Source organism: Topomyia yanbarensis, chromosome 3, assembly GCF_030247195.1.
Source record: "Topomyia yanbarensis strain Yona2022 chromosome 3, ASM3024719v1, whole genome shotgun sequence".
Lineage (NCBI taxonomy): Eukaryota > Metazoa > Arthropoda > Insecta > Diptera > Culicidae > Topomyia > Topomyia yanbarensis.
In genome coordinates, this window is record NC_080672.1 from 12,383,955 (window position 1) to 12,399,393 (window position 15,439).

General features: G+C 34.6%; 2 protein-coding genes across 2 annotated transcripts in view; both read left to right on the forward strand.

The window, feature by feature from the left end:
* The window catches only part of LOC131694232 (serine/threonine-protein kinase BRSK2), a 73,220-nt gene that overhangs the window by 42,991 nt on the left and 14,790 nt on the right, over window positions 1-15,439 (forward strand). The gene's annotated exons all lie outside the window — the stretch shown is intronic.
* On the forward strand, window positions 12,511-13,674 carry LOC131694233 (uncharacterized). The gene is made up of 2 exons (XM_058982758.1): window positions 12,511-13,114; window positions 13,221-13,674. The coding sequence occupies exons 1-2, from the start codon at window positions 12,545-12,547 to the stop codon at window positions 13,479-13,481; spliced, it is 831 nt and encodes a 276-aa protein (XP_058838741.1). The 5' UTR covers window positions 12,511-12,544; the 3' UTR covers window positions 13,482-13,674.

The following is a 15,439-nucleotide window of genomic DNA, read 5'->3' on the forward strand; positions in this document are numbered from 1 at the left end:
AAGTTGAAGCTTAGAAAGCAAAGAAGAGTTTGAAATATAGTTTTCCTGAAGAAAAACTTTGTGTTCTATTTTATGGAGTATTCTCAATGATCTGTCACGTTACAACCAGAATCTGTCACGTTACAGTTCTGCATTTTCATTGAAGCAGGAATATCAAGACAATCGTAGACAAATCATCCTTAATCTAGGAACTGAGCACAACGGGAAATTTCATGTTTATTTTGAAAAACATATTGGTTTTGATGAACAAACGTAAAAAACTTTTGAAAAGGTCGTAATTTCACGAAGTAACATATTATGTCGAAAGAAAATTCAAAATAACTTGAAAACATCTGCATTTTGAAGGATAATTTTTTCGTGAGCATTTTGAAATACATTCTTTAACAAATTATTTAAAGAAAAAAAATTAAATAAAAATTCAAAATTTAAAGAATTATTGAAATATGTTAAAACTTTTTATTGTTATTTTCTCTACGATGCAATTATATTTTAAAGTTTTTTTTATTTGCAATTAAATTTTAAACGTGTTATGTTTTTTGCGTTTGGTATTTGTGAGTAATTTATTAAAAGGGCGTATTTTTACTACTAGATATTTTGGTTGAAAAAACAAATCGAAATATTTCGAAAAAAAATTCTTAAGAGCATTTTGCTTCGAAATTATATTTAGTATTAATATTGTATAAGAAAATTATTTTTATGACTGGCAAATACTACGAAATTTAGAAGAATACTTGAAGTTAAAAATGTTTTCTTACTAATAACTTCCTAATAGTGCAATTTTAGTTTCATCAGTTTACAGGCTTTCGTTAACAAAAAAACATTGTTTTTCTGTAAATGTATTTTTTTGTTTTTTAACAAAATATTTGTATTTTTAACATTTCTTTGCTTTCTTTTTGAAAAAAATTACCAAAAAATATTCACACAGAACAATTAATTCCCTAGAACTCGCTATCATATAGTTTTGCTAAATGGCAATTTTCGAAAAATATATATTGAAAGTAGTGCATTCAAGATCTCATACGCCCTTTTTAAATATTACTCTTGAATAAAAATTGTTTGTTTAATATTGAAAAATACTTAGTCTCCCATATACATGAAACGTAAAAGGTTTCATCAGAATCAAAGATGGTCACCAATATTGACGCAATTGAATCAAACTTGATAGAATTGCTTTACTGCAAAAAAATCTGTCACGTTACATAAGACAAACTGTTTTTTCTTAAAAATTGATAAAACTTCAAAGTTTTCACAATACAGTTTCAAAAAGTGGACTCAAAGTAGTAAGAAAAAATGCAGGTTAGACATTGTATGCATGCTGTTGGTGTGGTCCACAAAACTTTTTTGAATTTTTGATCTGTCACGTTACAATTTATTTGGTTTCCATTACTTCACAACTGAAAATAAGCAATAATCCATATTCATCAAAAATTTTCAAGCAATATCATCAAATTTAAATTAGACTACGATAGAAAAATGTGGTTGCAAGCAAAAAGTTGAATATGTGGATTTTGTTCACCTTTTTATCTCCTTACGGTCTTTTAGTCACTTTCAGGTCATGCAAGTAGCATCAAAAAACTTTCATAAATGACACAAATGAATTTTTTTCTGGAATCACCCATTCATATTTTTTAATATTAGAGGTTATATACATATGTAAAACAAACAGTTTGAGGCAAAATTTGATAAAAAATGATTTTTCCTGTGGTTTCAATTTTCGGAGCCTTGACCATATATGGGGCGTTATAGCTATAAAGCCCCAAGCAAAGAATTATGTTCAGCACTATACACGATATTCAAGCATTCCACACGACGTTTTGCATCTTGTGGGATGATTTAACACCGTATTATTCAGAAAAACAACATTTAGTAACTAATTACAGCTTTTAATCATTCGATTCAAAGTTAATGTTTTGATTTTCATGGCAGTGATGCTGTCTGTACAGAGACGTCGTCCTTGACAGGGGGCTGTTATGAAATCTAACTTCCATTGGTACACTGACAGTGTTGTAAAAACTGAGATTTTGCATTCAATTTGTTCCATTGGATTTTGAACAATTTTAACCTTTTGTCAGGAACATACTAGCACCATACTTCCTTTGGCAAAGTTGTTAGGCATATCCTGAATTATGCATATACGCTACAGTTTACATTATTCAGTTAAATCTGGGGTCTCTAGTAATGAACTTTGAAAGTGAAAGCAAGGAAAAGCATTGTTTGAAATAAATCCAATAAGATTAAATAAACGGAGAACCGCATATTGGTGATTAACAGAGGTTAAAATATTCGCTCATTGTTACGACAAGCAGTTTATTGCACAGCCTTTTCATCTTTAGTAGGCACGGACCCAACTTTTCACCTTTCAAGAAATTGCGATAATTTGCTGACAATGCAGTATGGAAGCGTGATAATTTCGCAGCTTCGAACCTCGTGATAAATTAAGTTCAAGAAAAACTATTAATATATTACATTGTAGAATTTATTTCCCAACATTATAGCAGTATTTTCATTCTAAGGATTTGTATCTACTCATTTTTGTGAATTTTTGCAATACCATTAGTTATTTGGCAGTTTTACATTAGGCGCGTAAATATCATCTCATATTATACCGCGAAAAGATGAGATCCAATGCTGTCTTGTCGAGAAAAGTTGGAGATCAAACAATGTTACATCGTGTGTTTGCTTTTTTATTGCTGGTCGAAGTAGGTGAAATATTGCCTTATTCTGTTCACGAATGCGAAAATTGCCTTTGGAATATAAATTGAAAATACTGTTATATAACTTCGTTCGTACTATACACTCAGGGTATCAAGATGATGTAGTATTTGCCAATGACGCTTGAATATATAGAGGCAATAAAATTTGTTTGACCGTCTGTAAACTTGCATAGATTAAAGAAACATACATTTGATTTAAGTTTCTAAATCTTGTTATAAAGAAGTTATAACGAGAGAATATCTGAATGCAGGGCCATCGAGAGGGAAGGGGGGGGGGGGTTGCTGAGACGGGATGTTTCCCCCGTGCCCGCAGTTATACATAGCCTACACATACACAGCCAATATTCCCTTCATTCAATCGTTGGCAAATTTGAAACATACAGTAACTACAAGCTTCATTTTTCGGATCCGGAACCAAACAAGACACAATCTAAGTCAATATAATATTTTTAACACTAGTCCTACTCCAAACTTTGGACAATAATAAAATGTTCATAGGAGGAAAAATCACGATCGATGAATTTTGACGTCCTACTTAGTCGACGCCTACTTCTCCAATCTTATATAGAGGGCCCGGATTTTGATCATAAACTATAATTCAAAAAAATAGTATTTCGATAAAAACAAATCGATAAACAATTATTTAAAAATTCAAACAAACGTTGTTAAGCACTCGCACTCGGCTAGAGCTCCATACTGTGTATACAAGAGTGTATATTTACTGCGCAAAACGCTGAAGTTCAAATTCTAAAAAAACCTTCAGGCATTTTGATATTTTGGGTCTTATCAAAAATACAAAAAATCATGCAGGACTGAAGTGATTTTCTTTAAATTCATGTTGTCAAGATGAAAATTCAAATTGTTTACCTAGTAGGAAAGCAAAAATTCCGAATTTTTGATTTCTCGCTTGAAAAATATTTTAAAGATTAAACATTTTAGCATAGCTCCAGATTTGGTTGACTGATTAGCCATTCAAACAATCAAATTGTTTGGTTGAATTTGTTGAACTTGATGATAGATATTCACCTAGTAGTTCAGAAGATAGAAAATATAAAATCAACATAAAAAGGCCGTTTATGGCGATAATCTAGGCTAAAAATTGACATGTCGTGCTAACCAAAACAGGTATGGATCTTTTTATTCAACGATTTTCATATCATCACAGCTGCTGAATGTTCGTTTGCGCAGGTTCCCGGACAAAAGATGTATCTGGCCACAGTACGTGGTGGTGTCCTAGCAAATTCTAGTTTGTTTTCGCCAATTAATTCGTCCGAAAACTGAAGTTCTGGCAAAAAATTGCAGATATGCACTCAAAATTTAGCTTTTCCAGGATAAATTTACTACATTTCTTTCAGCGAAGACTGCATATCAAGAAAACTGGCAAATCTGTGCAGAATCTGGAGACAGTAACAGCAACGCCACTTGCGGGTAAAAGTAGTACTTCCCATAGTGATGCACACACACATATAGAGTACTTTACAATCTGTATCTGTATTAGTGTGTTCAACGGTTTGTTTTCCTCCACCTGTCATAGATGGAGGAAAACAAATTGAAAATAGCCTTTTGGTCGGATTATTTTCATGATGGAATGTGACCAACCGGAATTGGACGTCTCTCGAATAAATTTTACAGCGACATAGAGTATTGCAACACCTTTATATATACTTTAGGAGAGCTAATTCAAATGTTTAAATTGGTTCACAGTTTTATATATGACAGATGGAGGAAAACAAAGCCCCAAGTAGTGTGAGTGAAATCTTTTGCATAGAACTCTATACATTTCTACATTAAGCTTCCTACCTTCTTCCAATAGAGGCGCTGTAACCTCTGTCGCTTCTCGGTTGTATGGGGGAAGGAAAGAGATATCAGTCTTCTTAACCGTTATGTATCCGACGCAGTAAACCTTTTTAAGTTTCAATTAATGAAATTCCTATGTTCCATAGCTGGAAATTGAAACTTTGTGACGTCTTAGAACTTCACTAAGTCAAGCTTTTGGGTTAATAATATTGTTGATATGGTAATGCGGGGAGTCAGGAGGGGCACCTGAATTTTTTTACTCCGTAACAGGCCGACGTCCCGAATAGAAATAAATCGTAGACTGTATAGTGAATATTATACATCTCCCATTCCAGTAATAATAATCATAAATCGTATGATTCGCTTACCATACAACTATTGTGAAATATTAATAAAACTATCATACATAACGATTTGCAGATCATACGAGTTGAAGTTATGATTACCGGAATAGAAAGCGAATGATATTTTGAAATTCATTTTAGAATCGTACAGAATATAATCATTATACAAGATATAATCATTATACATCTTATAATTGTTTTAGCATTCGACTATATGAGAACTAGTTAAGAACAATATAATAAACAATTCATTTATAGTATGTGTAATAAATATGCTATGTTATGAATAACTAAGTAGAATTCACTTTAGAATTTAAAAAACTAATGGTTTTAAAAATGTGATACAGATAGTTTTCTATTGTAATAATTTAAAAGATAACAATGATTAAAAATATTAGATATATCATTTATTTACATATGAATTCGCCAAATTACTTCCTTACAATGTAGTCATTTTTCTATCAATGTATTTGATTCAGTCGGCCAGAAGAGCATAGTGTAATTTACTTAAATAAGATTTGTGTTCTAATTGTATTTTAATATATTTTTGAATAGATTCATCGACCTGTATTAAATAGTTCTGATTTTCAATCTCAGCTATTTGAATATAGTTATTGAACGTTTTATCTTCGATAACTGGTTTAAAAAGAAAATAAGTATTGTTATCGTCATCTTTTAAAATCTGCTCTATTTGGCCAAATATTGTACTATTATCATACTGCGCAGAAAAGTAGCAATCGTTATGAGCATTTCTCTTATGCTTAGCGCTCGATACAGCTTTATAAGCTGGACAAAATAAAAATCCATTGATCTTAAATTTACTCGTGGTTTTAAATTCTCTGTTGTAATTATATCTGTTGATTATTGTATCATCTAATATATATAACTTGTTCCTTACCACTGTGTCTACGTGTTGACTAGATTTAACTTTTCGACAATAATTTGAGGCTTTTGATTGAATTAAACGTGTAGAAGCACTGTGTGAAGCATGGGACAAAATATACCTATTTGTTATTTGAACTAAAGGTTCGTTGGGACCTTTGATGTATTTTTTAAGAATTCCGTTCATGTCCTCAAAGACAAATAGTGAAAATGTCCATAACGGGCCATAATCTCTGGCACAATCTACCAAATGTGTCAGAAGGTGAACATTGTACGTCATTTCGTGGATTCCGTACAATCTCTCAAAATTTTTGACAAATTCCTCGAGATCTTTGTCACACTGAGCAAATGTTTCAGTAGTAATATCCCTGCCTAGCAATTTAATCACAGTTGACACTAACACTAAGTAATGATCATAATATTCCTGAGGAAGGTATTGTTCTAGACAAACCCTGCTATAGTGGATGAGCCACTGGAGCCATTCGTTAGCTTTCCAAGACGCCCTGTCGCTTATTTTTCTAGCTTTCCTTGAAGCTTCAGTAAAGTACGTTATTGATGTCAACATTTCATCGATATACGCTGTTTTGCTTTTAATGTAGCTAGCACTGCTCGGTGTTTCTAACCACACACGACAAAGTTGGCGTTCCACACCAAGAAGAATACAGTGCATATAATCCACCGGACAATTTCGTATGACGTCAAATCCCGGGAATCGTATAAGAGGTGTAATTCCTTTTATCCCAATTACAGGATTCCCTGTAGAACTGCTGAGAGCCATAGCGTGTAATGTCTCTTGCTGATTTCTTCTACGAATTTCTTGTTTGAAACCATACCTTATTTGCTTTCTAACTATATCGCCTGGATGATGACAGAAGCCACAGGCGTTGTACCCGTTGAATTGTTTTATATTCTGTATCTTACATCTTGCCTTTGTATCAACGCAGCACGCAATGACTTGCACAGTAATGATGATATCTTTACCAATAGACAAACCATTAGTAAAGGCCTTATTCAAGTCAACACAGAAGGGTTTTAGAAAAGTATCAAAATCTGGTTCCGAACCATTAAGCCATAAACCAGCAATCACCACATTTTTTCTTAAAAACCTTAAATTGGGCGGAAGTTCATTAATGCACAAAATTATAGGCCATAATGATTTCTTTACGTTTGAGTTAAAGATTTTGACACCATCTGTGTTGAAGATCAATGTGATTGAATTTGCTGTGCATTTCTCTTTACAGACTCTCGCATTTAGAATGTCTGTTACATGCGATTTTCCTTTCATTTCAGCCAGATACGTAACAATATGATGCCAGTTGTTTTTATGATATCTTTCAGGATTGTTATATAATCAAATGCAATAAAAAATGTTCTTTGGTTGCTACTGCATACAGAACATTCTAATATTGTTTCCCCCATGAAAAACCCGCATTTATCACAAGTGTAATGCCGAGTATATGATTTCATTGTAAAAAATCTGCTGAATTTGGTGAATGTTTCTGGGAGTGACGGATATCCTACTATAACATTTATTAGTTTTAGGATGTCCGAAAGCGCAGCGTTTGATATGTTATGGCGCACAAACACATTCATTATCATGAACATCACTTCAACCTTAGTTAAAGTTAGGTATGGATGTAATAATTCGTCCATGGAAGCAAACTGGAAATATTCATAAAGCTTATTTGCCATCCCTAAATACAAGACGATTTAGTTTACCATATTTTCATCAGTCCTATCTTCATCACTGTCACCATTGTTTTCACTATCGTTATCTACCTCAGAAAAAACGTCGATTTCCGAATAACAATCATCACTTTCTGAGTCATAATTTTCCTCCAATTCATTGAGTAACTAAAATAGATAGACAATGGTATTATTAGTTCTTATTTTCTAGAGTATTATACAGCTGGACGTCGTCGATTAGACTAAAGAAACTCACTCGTGCATCAGAGCAAATGTTTGCCAATTTAAGATCATTTTCATTGCTCCAGGACTTTTCACCTTCATCGTTGTTAGAGACTTGGTTGGACGTAGAGGTATGCTGATCAATAGTTATTACATTAGAATGATTCCCCAAATAATCCGGATTGCAGAGATCCAACATCCTCTAGAAATATTTGAAAACCAATAACCAATGTTTTATTGCCAATTGTTTAAAAACCCCTTTCAATGGTAGCGAGAAACGTTTCAAAAACAATTATAACTTCTATCATTCAATTCGTTTTAAGGTCACTATATAATTTAGGAATCATAATATGAATATATAGAAGATGCTAATAATAAATAGCACTGTGAACAATGTACTGATATGAAACTTACCAATTTATGAGTGGAACTGTGGTTCATGAATTCATCTTGCAAAAACCCCTTGTTGACTACATTATATCCTATTAGTTCCTTTTTGTTAGACGCAGGATCAAGCGAAGAATCAACAGTTGGTTCTGGCGCGTATTTAGGAGTAAGCTCCGATCTATTTGTAACTGGTGTTTCTAAATTCTCCGTATCCTTTAGAAGGTTAACCATAGATTGTTTTATTTGCTTCTAAAGAAAATAAATGATAATAAAGGAATACGTTACAAGAGGATAGAATTGTCACAATTATATCTCACCTTTCGAATTTTTCGAATACCACGACGATTTTTTTCTTGGTGATATAAATAACTCATCCTGGAATTCCGCATTTTCGTAAATTCTACTTTTCACAACAATAAAATTCTATAAAATTTTGCAAAAACATGCTTGGAGCTAGTGTCGGGGTTGCCAAATAAAAATCTGTATTTTAGTAAATAAAAATCATTTCACCATCGCTACTGCCTAAAATTGGAAAAGAACATCTGAAAATCTGTGTCGAGAATTTGAAAAAAATATTTATTTAATTTCGGAATATTTTCAAAAATTTGTTAATTTAACCCTCAAAAAGGCAACCGGGTCTCAGAGGCCCGGCACGTTACAATTTTTTAGTTAGAACAAAATGTGTATGCAGTATAAGCTTGGGCATGGAAATTTTGATAAGTAGCTTTGAAATCTATAACAAAAATAAAAAATTGTGAAATTTTCATCTATGGAGTGAAGCGCAGCTATGTTTGAATTTTTTACATGCACAAAAAGGCAAGCCGGGCCTGGCAGGCCCGGTGTGCATGCAATATTTACTAGGAATACCACAGGTTTTATACATTAATATTTATCTGAAAAAAACATTTTGATGAGTTCATCTTCATATTAGTAGGAATTTTTTTCATGTTTTGATTGATTTTATCTTTTTACCTTTTCTTATAAGAAAAAAATCTTAAAAGTTTGAGCGAATTATATACATTTCTTATATAAGAAATGTAAAAATAGCATACGATAATGACGTGTGTTATATTTTTTGGGTAAATACTTTTATTTCATCCACTGTGGTCTACTTGACAATTATTTGGATACAACATAACCTAACTCTGTCGTTATTGTCTATTTTTGTTGTCTATTCTTTGTGTTATAGTTGTCGTAATTATTCAAATTGTAGGATCTAAAAGCAACAAACAAATGAAATGGCTATAAGACTATATGCCCATGTTTTCAATCGTCTCAAAGAATCTGAAATAATGAAAGAAATTCGAGCAAATTCAACAGCAGACGATTCCGAAACTGATTTGCAAAGCGAGGAAGAAGATGTGAATGATATTGCTTCCGACGATGAATCCGATCTGCAGAAGAAAAATCTGAATATGTACTCCGGTTATGCATCAGAAGAAATTAATAGCAACCCAGAAACATTTATTGGTCGTGTTCAAACAAAATGGAGATCAGAACCAATCGACAGTTGACGTGATCTTCCGAGTACTCACCTTTTGGAAAAAAATTGACCTTTTTACATCCATCGCCTTATACGCTGAAATCGGGATTTGCTGCATGTTCGTACTCACCTTCCTGTAATTCCGGAACCGGAAGTCGGATCAATTAGAAATTCAACAGCAGCCAATGGTAATCCTGTACCTTTCATTTGAAACCAAGCTTGTAAAAATCGGTAAAGAATTCGCTGAGAAATAGGTATGACATTATCTTAGGAACTTGGTGAGTTCCCCCGGGGCATCAAGAACCGCCATAGCTGGCCAATGTGGTCGAAGTGCCTTCGGTGGGTCATTAATGATCTAGACATGCAAAGCCAAGTAATGTTGCACATATTTTAATATATATTGCATCGTTTGGACATCATGGTGGTATCAGTTTCTATGGAAATTTGCTGTGTGATTGTACTCTTTAACACGTAACTCCAGAACCGAAAGTCGGATCAATAAAAAAATCAATAGCGACCCATATGCAAGCTTTACCTTTCATTTGAGACTAAATTTGTACAAATCGGTTCAACCACCTCTGAGAAAAATCATACATACATACATACATACACACATACACACACATACAGACATTTTACGATCTCGACGAGCTGAGTCGAATAGTATAAGAGATTTGGCCTTGCGGGTCTCGGTTAAAAAGGCGAAATTTCGACCGATTGCATAACCTTTCTATATGAGAACGGCAAAAAGGGGCTTGAATTTAGACGGGCCTGAGAGGCCCGGCTTGCCCTTTAATGTTAGGATTTTAGCTTGCCTTCACAAGGGTTAACCAACAATGCAAAAATTTGTGCAATTTAATAAATCTGTGACATTACAGAAAAATCTTTGATTGTAGCAACCCTGGCTCGAGCGTTATCTATTGCATGGGTATGTTCAACACATTACGGTTACCCTAGAAATTTATATAAAAGATACCATCGATAATATAACGATTCCCCATACGCTTTGGATTGTTCCCAGAGTCATTTATTAATAGTAGCTTTCTAACAGGGTACTTGTGATGCTCCTTTGAACCGCTATTAATGTGTGTGATGCGGCAGAGATACCTTACGTATACCAATACATCTGGTATCATCGTACCATATATGTAGCATTACGTGAATGGTTGGGAAAGGCCTGGATAAAAATACACACTCACACAGCTCCAAAAATGTAGTAGTGTAAGTGACAAGTTGAAACCTAGCTAAGATTTTTGAAAACGCAGCGGTCAACTGCCATTCAATTTTTGCTTCTTGAGTTCGTCGGTTGTTTTACCAAAAAACTCTGAACATGGCGGGAAAACGTAGAAAATCTCCGAAAATTTTGGATCAAAATGCACGTAAGTAAATTTTTTTCATGTGCTAACTAAATAATTATATATTAAAATAACTGTTGTTTTCTTTTCCAGCAGATCGCGATTCGCTCGAAAAAAAATACAAAACGCGTCATACGACTGTACTGATTGATTCAGCAAATCGGCTGAATCGTGCGGAATTGCAAACTACGGTAAGTTTTTCATGTTCTGGTACAAAAGAGCAGCGTAAATCATACGTTTAGATATCAGCCTACTATCGGTAAAAATTTATTACTAACCGTTCCCTGTGCAACTATTGATGTTCAGATCTAATCATAAGTTGTATAATAACAAAAGTGATGCAGATTTCAATGCGTTTCTGCAAAAGCATACGCCCTTGCCGGTCTAATGGAAAATTTTATTAAACGTAAATAAACAGCAGAGCTTTCTCCAGTAAAGCTCAGCCGGAATTCTGACCGGCTCACGTGCGGCAACCGATTCTGATTAGAATCGGTTGTGTCATTGGAGCTAACTAGAATCAGTCAGAAATACGGCTCATTTCCGGCAGCTGTTACTGCGTTGTAGTACAGTTCAGAGTATGTGTAATGAAAGTGAAGACAATTGATTATCGGTCAGTGTTATTCCAAACGAACATAAGATCTCTCAAAATGAATGTGAATTTGACTCGTTTGGAATGATACTTACAAATAATCTTCTTTACGCTCTCCTTAACTACAATCACCCAGTAAGTATAGCCGGAAAATGAACAGGAATTCTGACTGATTCTAGTTAGTATTCCGGCTCCAGTGACAGCTGTTTTTGACAGGACTATCGTCACTCTCCTTATATACACGCATAGTACCCTCTAAGAACGGTTGGTTTCAAAATCGTCCAATGAAGGACGTTCGTTGGACCAATTTGGACAACGTCCAAATAACCGTTCAACGAACGTCCATCGTTGGACCCGTGTTGAACGATTTTGAAACAATTTTTTGGACGTCTCAGTGGGTAGTAATAGTAATGAAGCACTTTTTTTTGAAAAGGGCCAATAAATAAAATAAAGTGAATCGAGCAAAATGTCTTTGATTTTTTGTTAATCTATTTAGATTTGCTATTTAAAAACGAAAGCGAAGTTTGGCACAATTTAAATGTATGAACCAAAGAACTTCCTATTTCAATGTACAGTTAACACCACGTTTATTTTTTTTTGAAAAACAGTTGCAAAAACTTCTCGATGGTTCCCAACTGGATGCAGCCGGATTGAACTTTGTATCTGTCGAAGATGCGGTTGATGGGAACACGCCCGATTTTGAGTCCCAAGATCCTTTGGATTCTAAGGATGAAGAAAACTCTGATGTGCTATTCGAGGAAACTCCTCCGATGTCACCAATGAACCTAAGTTTGCATAACACAAGCACTGTATTAACCGCAATGTGTGATATTACCAGCGAATCCACCGTCTTGCAGCTGTCACATACTCCGCTCCTTCAAACAGCTAATGGAATGAATCAGGAAGACAATTCCGAGGATGGTCCGGTAGCGTTACTGACCTCCGTTCTAAAACCATCAAAAAAGGCAGAATCCGATTTTCAGTTGTCAGGAAATCTTCGGCATTCACAGCTCTCTCGAACGGGACAAGAAGATGATCCCGTGGATGATCCAAATGCATCGTCGAAGCCGTCGACTTCTGCTCAAATGCCATCAATGGAAGTGAAATCCAAATCTCAACTTGTAGTAAATTCGACGTTCCTTCAAATGGATAATAGAACGGACCAGGAAGATGATTCCGAGGATGATCCGGTAGCTTCACCAACGCCATTAACTTCTACTCAAAAAGCATCAGAGGAATCGCAATTCGATCCGCAGTTCCCAGTAAAATTATCGTTGCTTCAAACGGCTGATGTAACAGGAGGAGATGATAAGGCTGTAGTGTCCGCCATGTCGTTGATCAGGTCTCTACAACCATCAAACTCCGATTCATCATTTCCGGAACATTCATCAGATATAGAAAAATTACGGCCAGTAGAACAGTCGGCGTCCGTTTACCTGTTAGAATTGAATCCGGAAACTACTGTTGAGCAGGAACCTAATTGGAAAGCGAAGTTTGAAAAAACCGAAGCAGAAAATCGTAGCCTCGTCGAGAAACTCAAAAAACTCCGAAAAAGGAACAATATGTTGGAACAACAAAAGCTGGCTTCGGACGATCTTGCTTTGCGATACTCCAAAAAACTGCTCGCCATCGAAGATAAACAAAAAATACCAATGGTAAGAACATTTTATGAGAAAACCAAATTAATGAATTCTTTTACATATTTTCGCAATAACACCCAAGAAATATAATTTGAAATAAATTACAATTTATATTTTATAGGCTCGATTTACGGTGACACCTGAATTCAATATAACGATACAGCAGCTGGAAGAAATCAACGGTCGTTGCCAAACTGACAGCATGTTCGTTGGATTGCTATGCATTCAACTGATTGGGGTTGAGAGGTTGAAGGGTATGAGCGTGACCGGGCAGCCATCCCATCGGTTCATCAACGCTAAAAATGATAACGGATCTCCAATCTATAAGGCGACGGAGAAGATAGATCCGTCTGTAGTTGAATTTATTTGTGGTAAGTTTTAATCTCAATTAAAATACTTGGATAAGAAAATGATAAAACTATTGTTTTACCCACAGATAAGGTTGCTGAGCGAACCGCTATCCGGGTTGGGCCCGAAAATGCGGCCACTATACGAAAGCATTCAGACGCGAAAACCGTCAATCGCTTTATTGCTAGCAAGATATCCAACCTAAAGAAAAATAATAAGAACCAGTGAACCACGGGAATTGGAAGTTTCTATTTTTTTAATCTCATTCAAAATGAAATGTTATGAAGAATAGCTTTTTTCGTTATGAACAGAAATATCAAAATAAAAGAAAATAAGAGTGAAATTGTATAATTAATTAAAAAACAAGAAATATATCCCAATAATATAATCATTTTAGGATAATATCGTATATTATCAAAGCTAGTAGCATACCATAACATCAATCGTAGTTCTTTCGATTAACCATACGCTGTATCGTTGATACCAGAAAGCGACGATTTCGATTATCGTACAGTTTACAGTTTATTATACACTGAACAATTAATCTACGAAAATCGATGTAAAACAAACCATTTCATTTATCTTTTCTTATGCCATTTGATTGTACTGTCAATCATTATTCAAACAAAACATGACGATAAACTAACGATTCCTTGAATCGTTGCTTGAAAAAAATATTTGAGTAAAAAGGTATTTTTGAATGGTAATGATACTTAACGACCCCTTCAGTGTATCGTCGAATTTCAGAAAATGATAAATGGTATTGTCATTATGATTCTATGTATCGTTGGCATATAATATGGTTTTATGTTAACGTTAATAATCATTGAATAATTCTTCATAATAACAGCTATGATTTCTAGTATCGTAGTTGTATAATACCGTTCTATTCGGGGTGTGTACCCGGGTACCCACAAAACTGAAATGCCAATAACTAAGGTAATTTCCAACCGATTTTGATGCTTTTAGGTGTTTTGGATTCCGCTTTTGGACTTGGTAAAAATGAATCGGGTTACTTCATTCGGTTCCCGGGAATCCGGATTTCCGGAAGCAGCTTCCAGTACTGGGATACTATTTGTGAACTTCAATGGAATACTAGCAATATGGGTATCAAAATTTTTGAAATTGCATCAGTAGCCTGTATCTCGTGGTTTTGAAATCATTTGGTGATTTGACCCCGGAACGGACATTCCGGAGCAGGTTCCCTTGGGGCCGTGAGTGGCCACTCCATTCCAAATCCATTTTTTAATTGCCATAGGGTCCCGCAATAATAAATAACAGACTGTTAAAGGTGTTTTTTTGTTGGACACATAACAGTTAATATGTAGTCTTCGCTTTCAGGCTCACAAAGGTCCTTTCATGTTCTGGTCAAATTTGGCAAGTTGCCACTACTGCTGGGAGGTACTACAATGGTACAGCGACAATAAGGTGGATTTCGTACATAAGGATTTCAGTGCACCCAACTCACCACAATTCTGCTCAATCGAAAAGTATTGGAAAATTGTTCAGCGAAAGTTATGCCTCTTCTGCCCAACCTCACCTTTTGGTGGGTTATGGGGAATTCGTTGTAGAATATTCATAACACGATTGTATGTTGTTTTGTCACTACTACGTAAATCTCTTCGCAATATTCCCCTTAATCATATAAATACACTGTTAGCTTGTTGTAATTATGATGTTAAATAAATTCGACGCTAAAAGTTAAAAATTTGAGGAAGACGAGAAAAAAAACTATTTTGGATATGCTAGTATAATTTAATTAAATTATCTCACATTTTAGGATTCTTTTCAGAAAATAAAAAAAATATTGACAAGTCGTTAATTAGTAGCATTCCACCGCAGCAGTGAAATTTTGTTGTGAACTTATTGGAAAATACAGTTATTAGCACAACTATCGTTACTCGTTAAATGAAGATGTTTGATATTTTTGAGGAAATGCAAAATCCGTAATTTGAGTGAATTAGCGGTATGAATTTCAATTGTCTCATTACA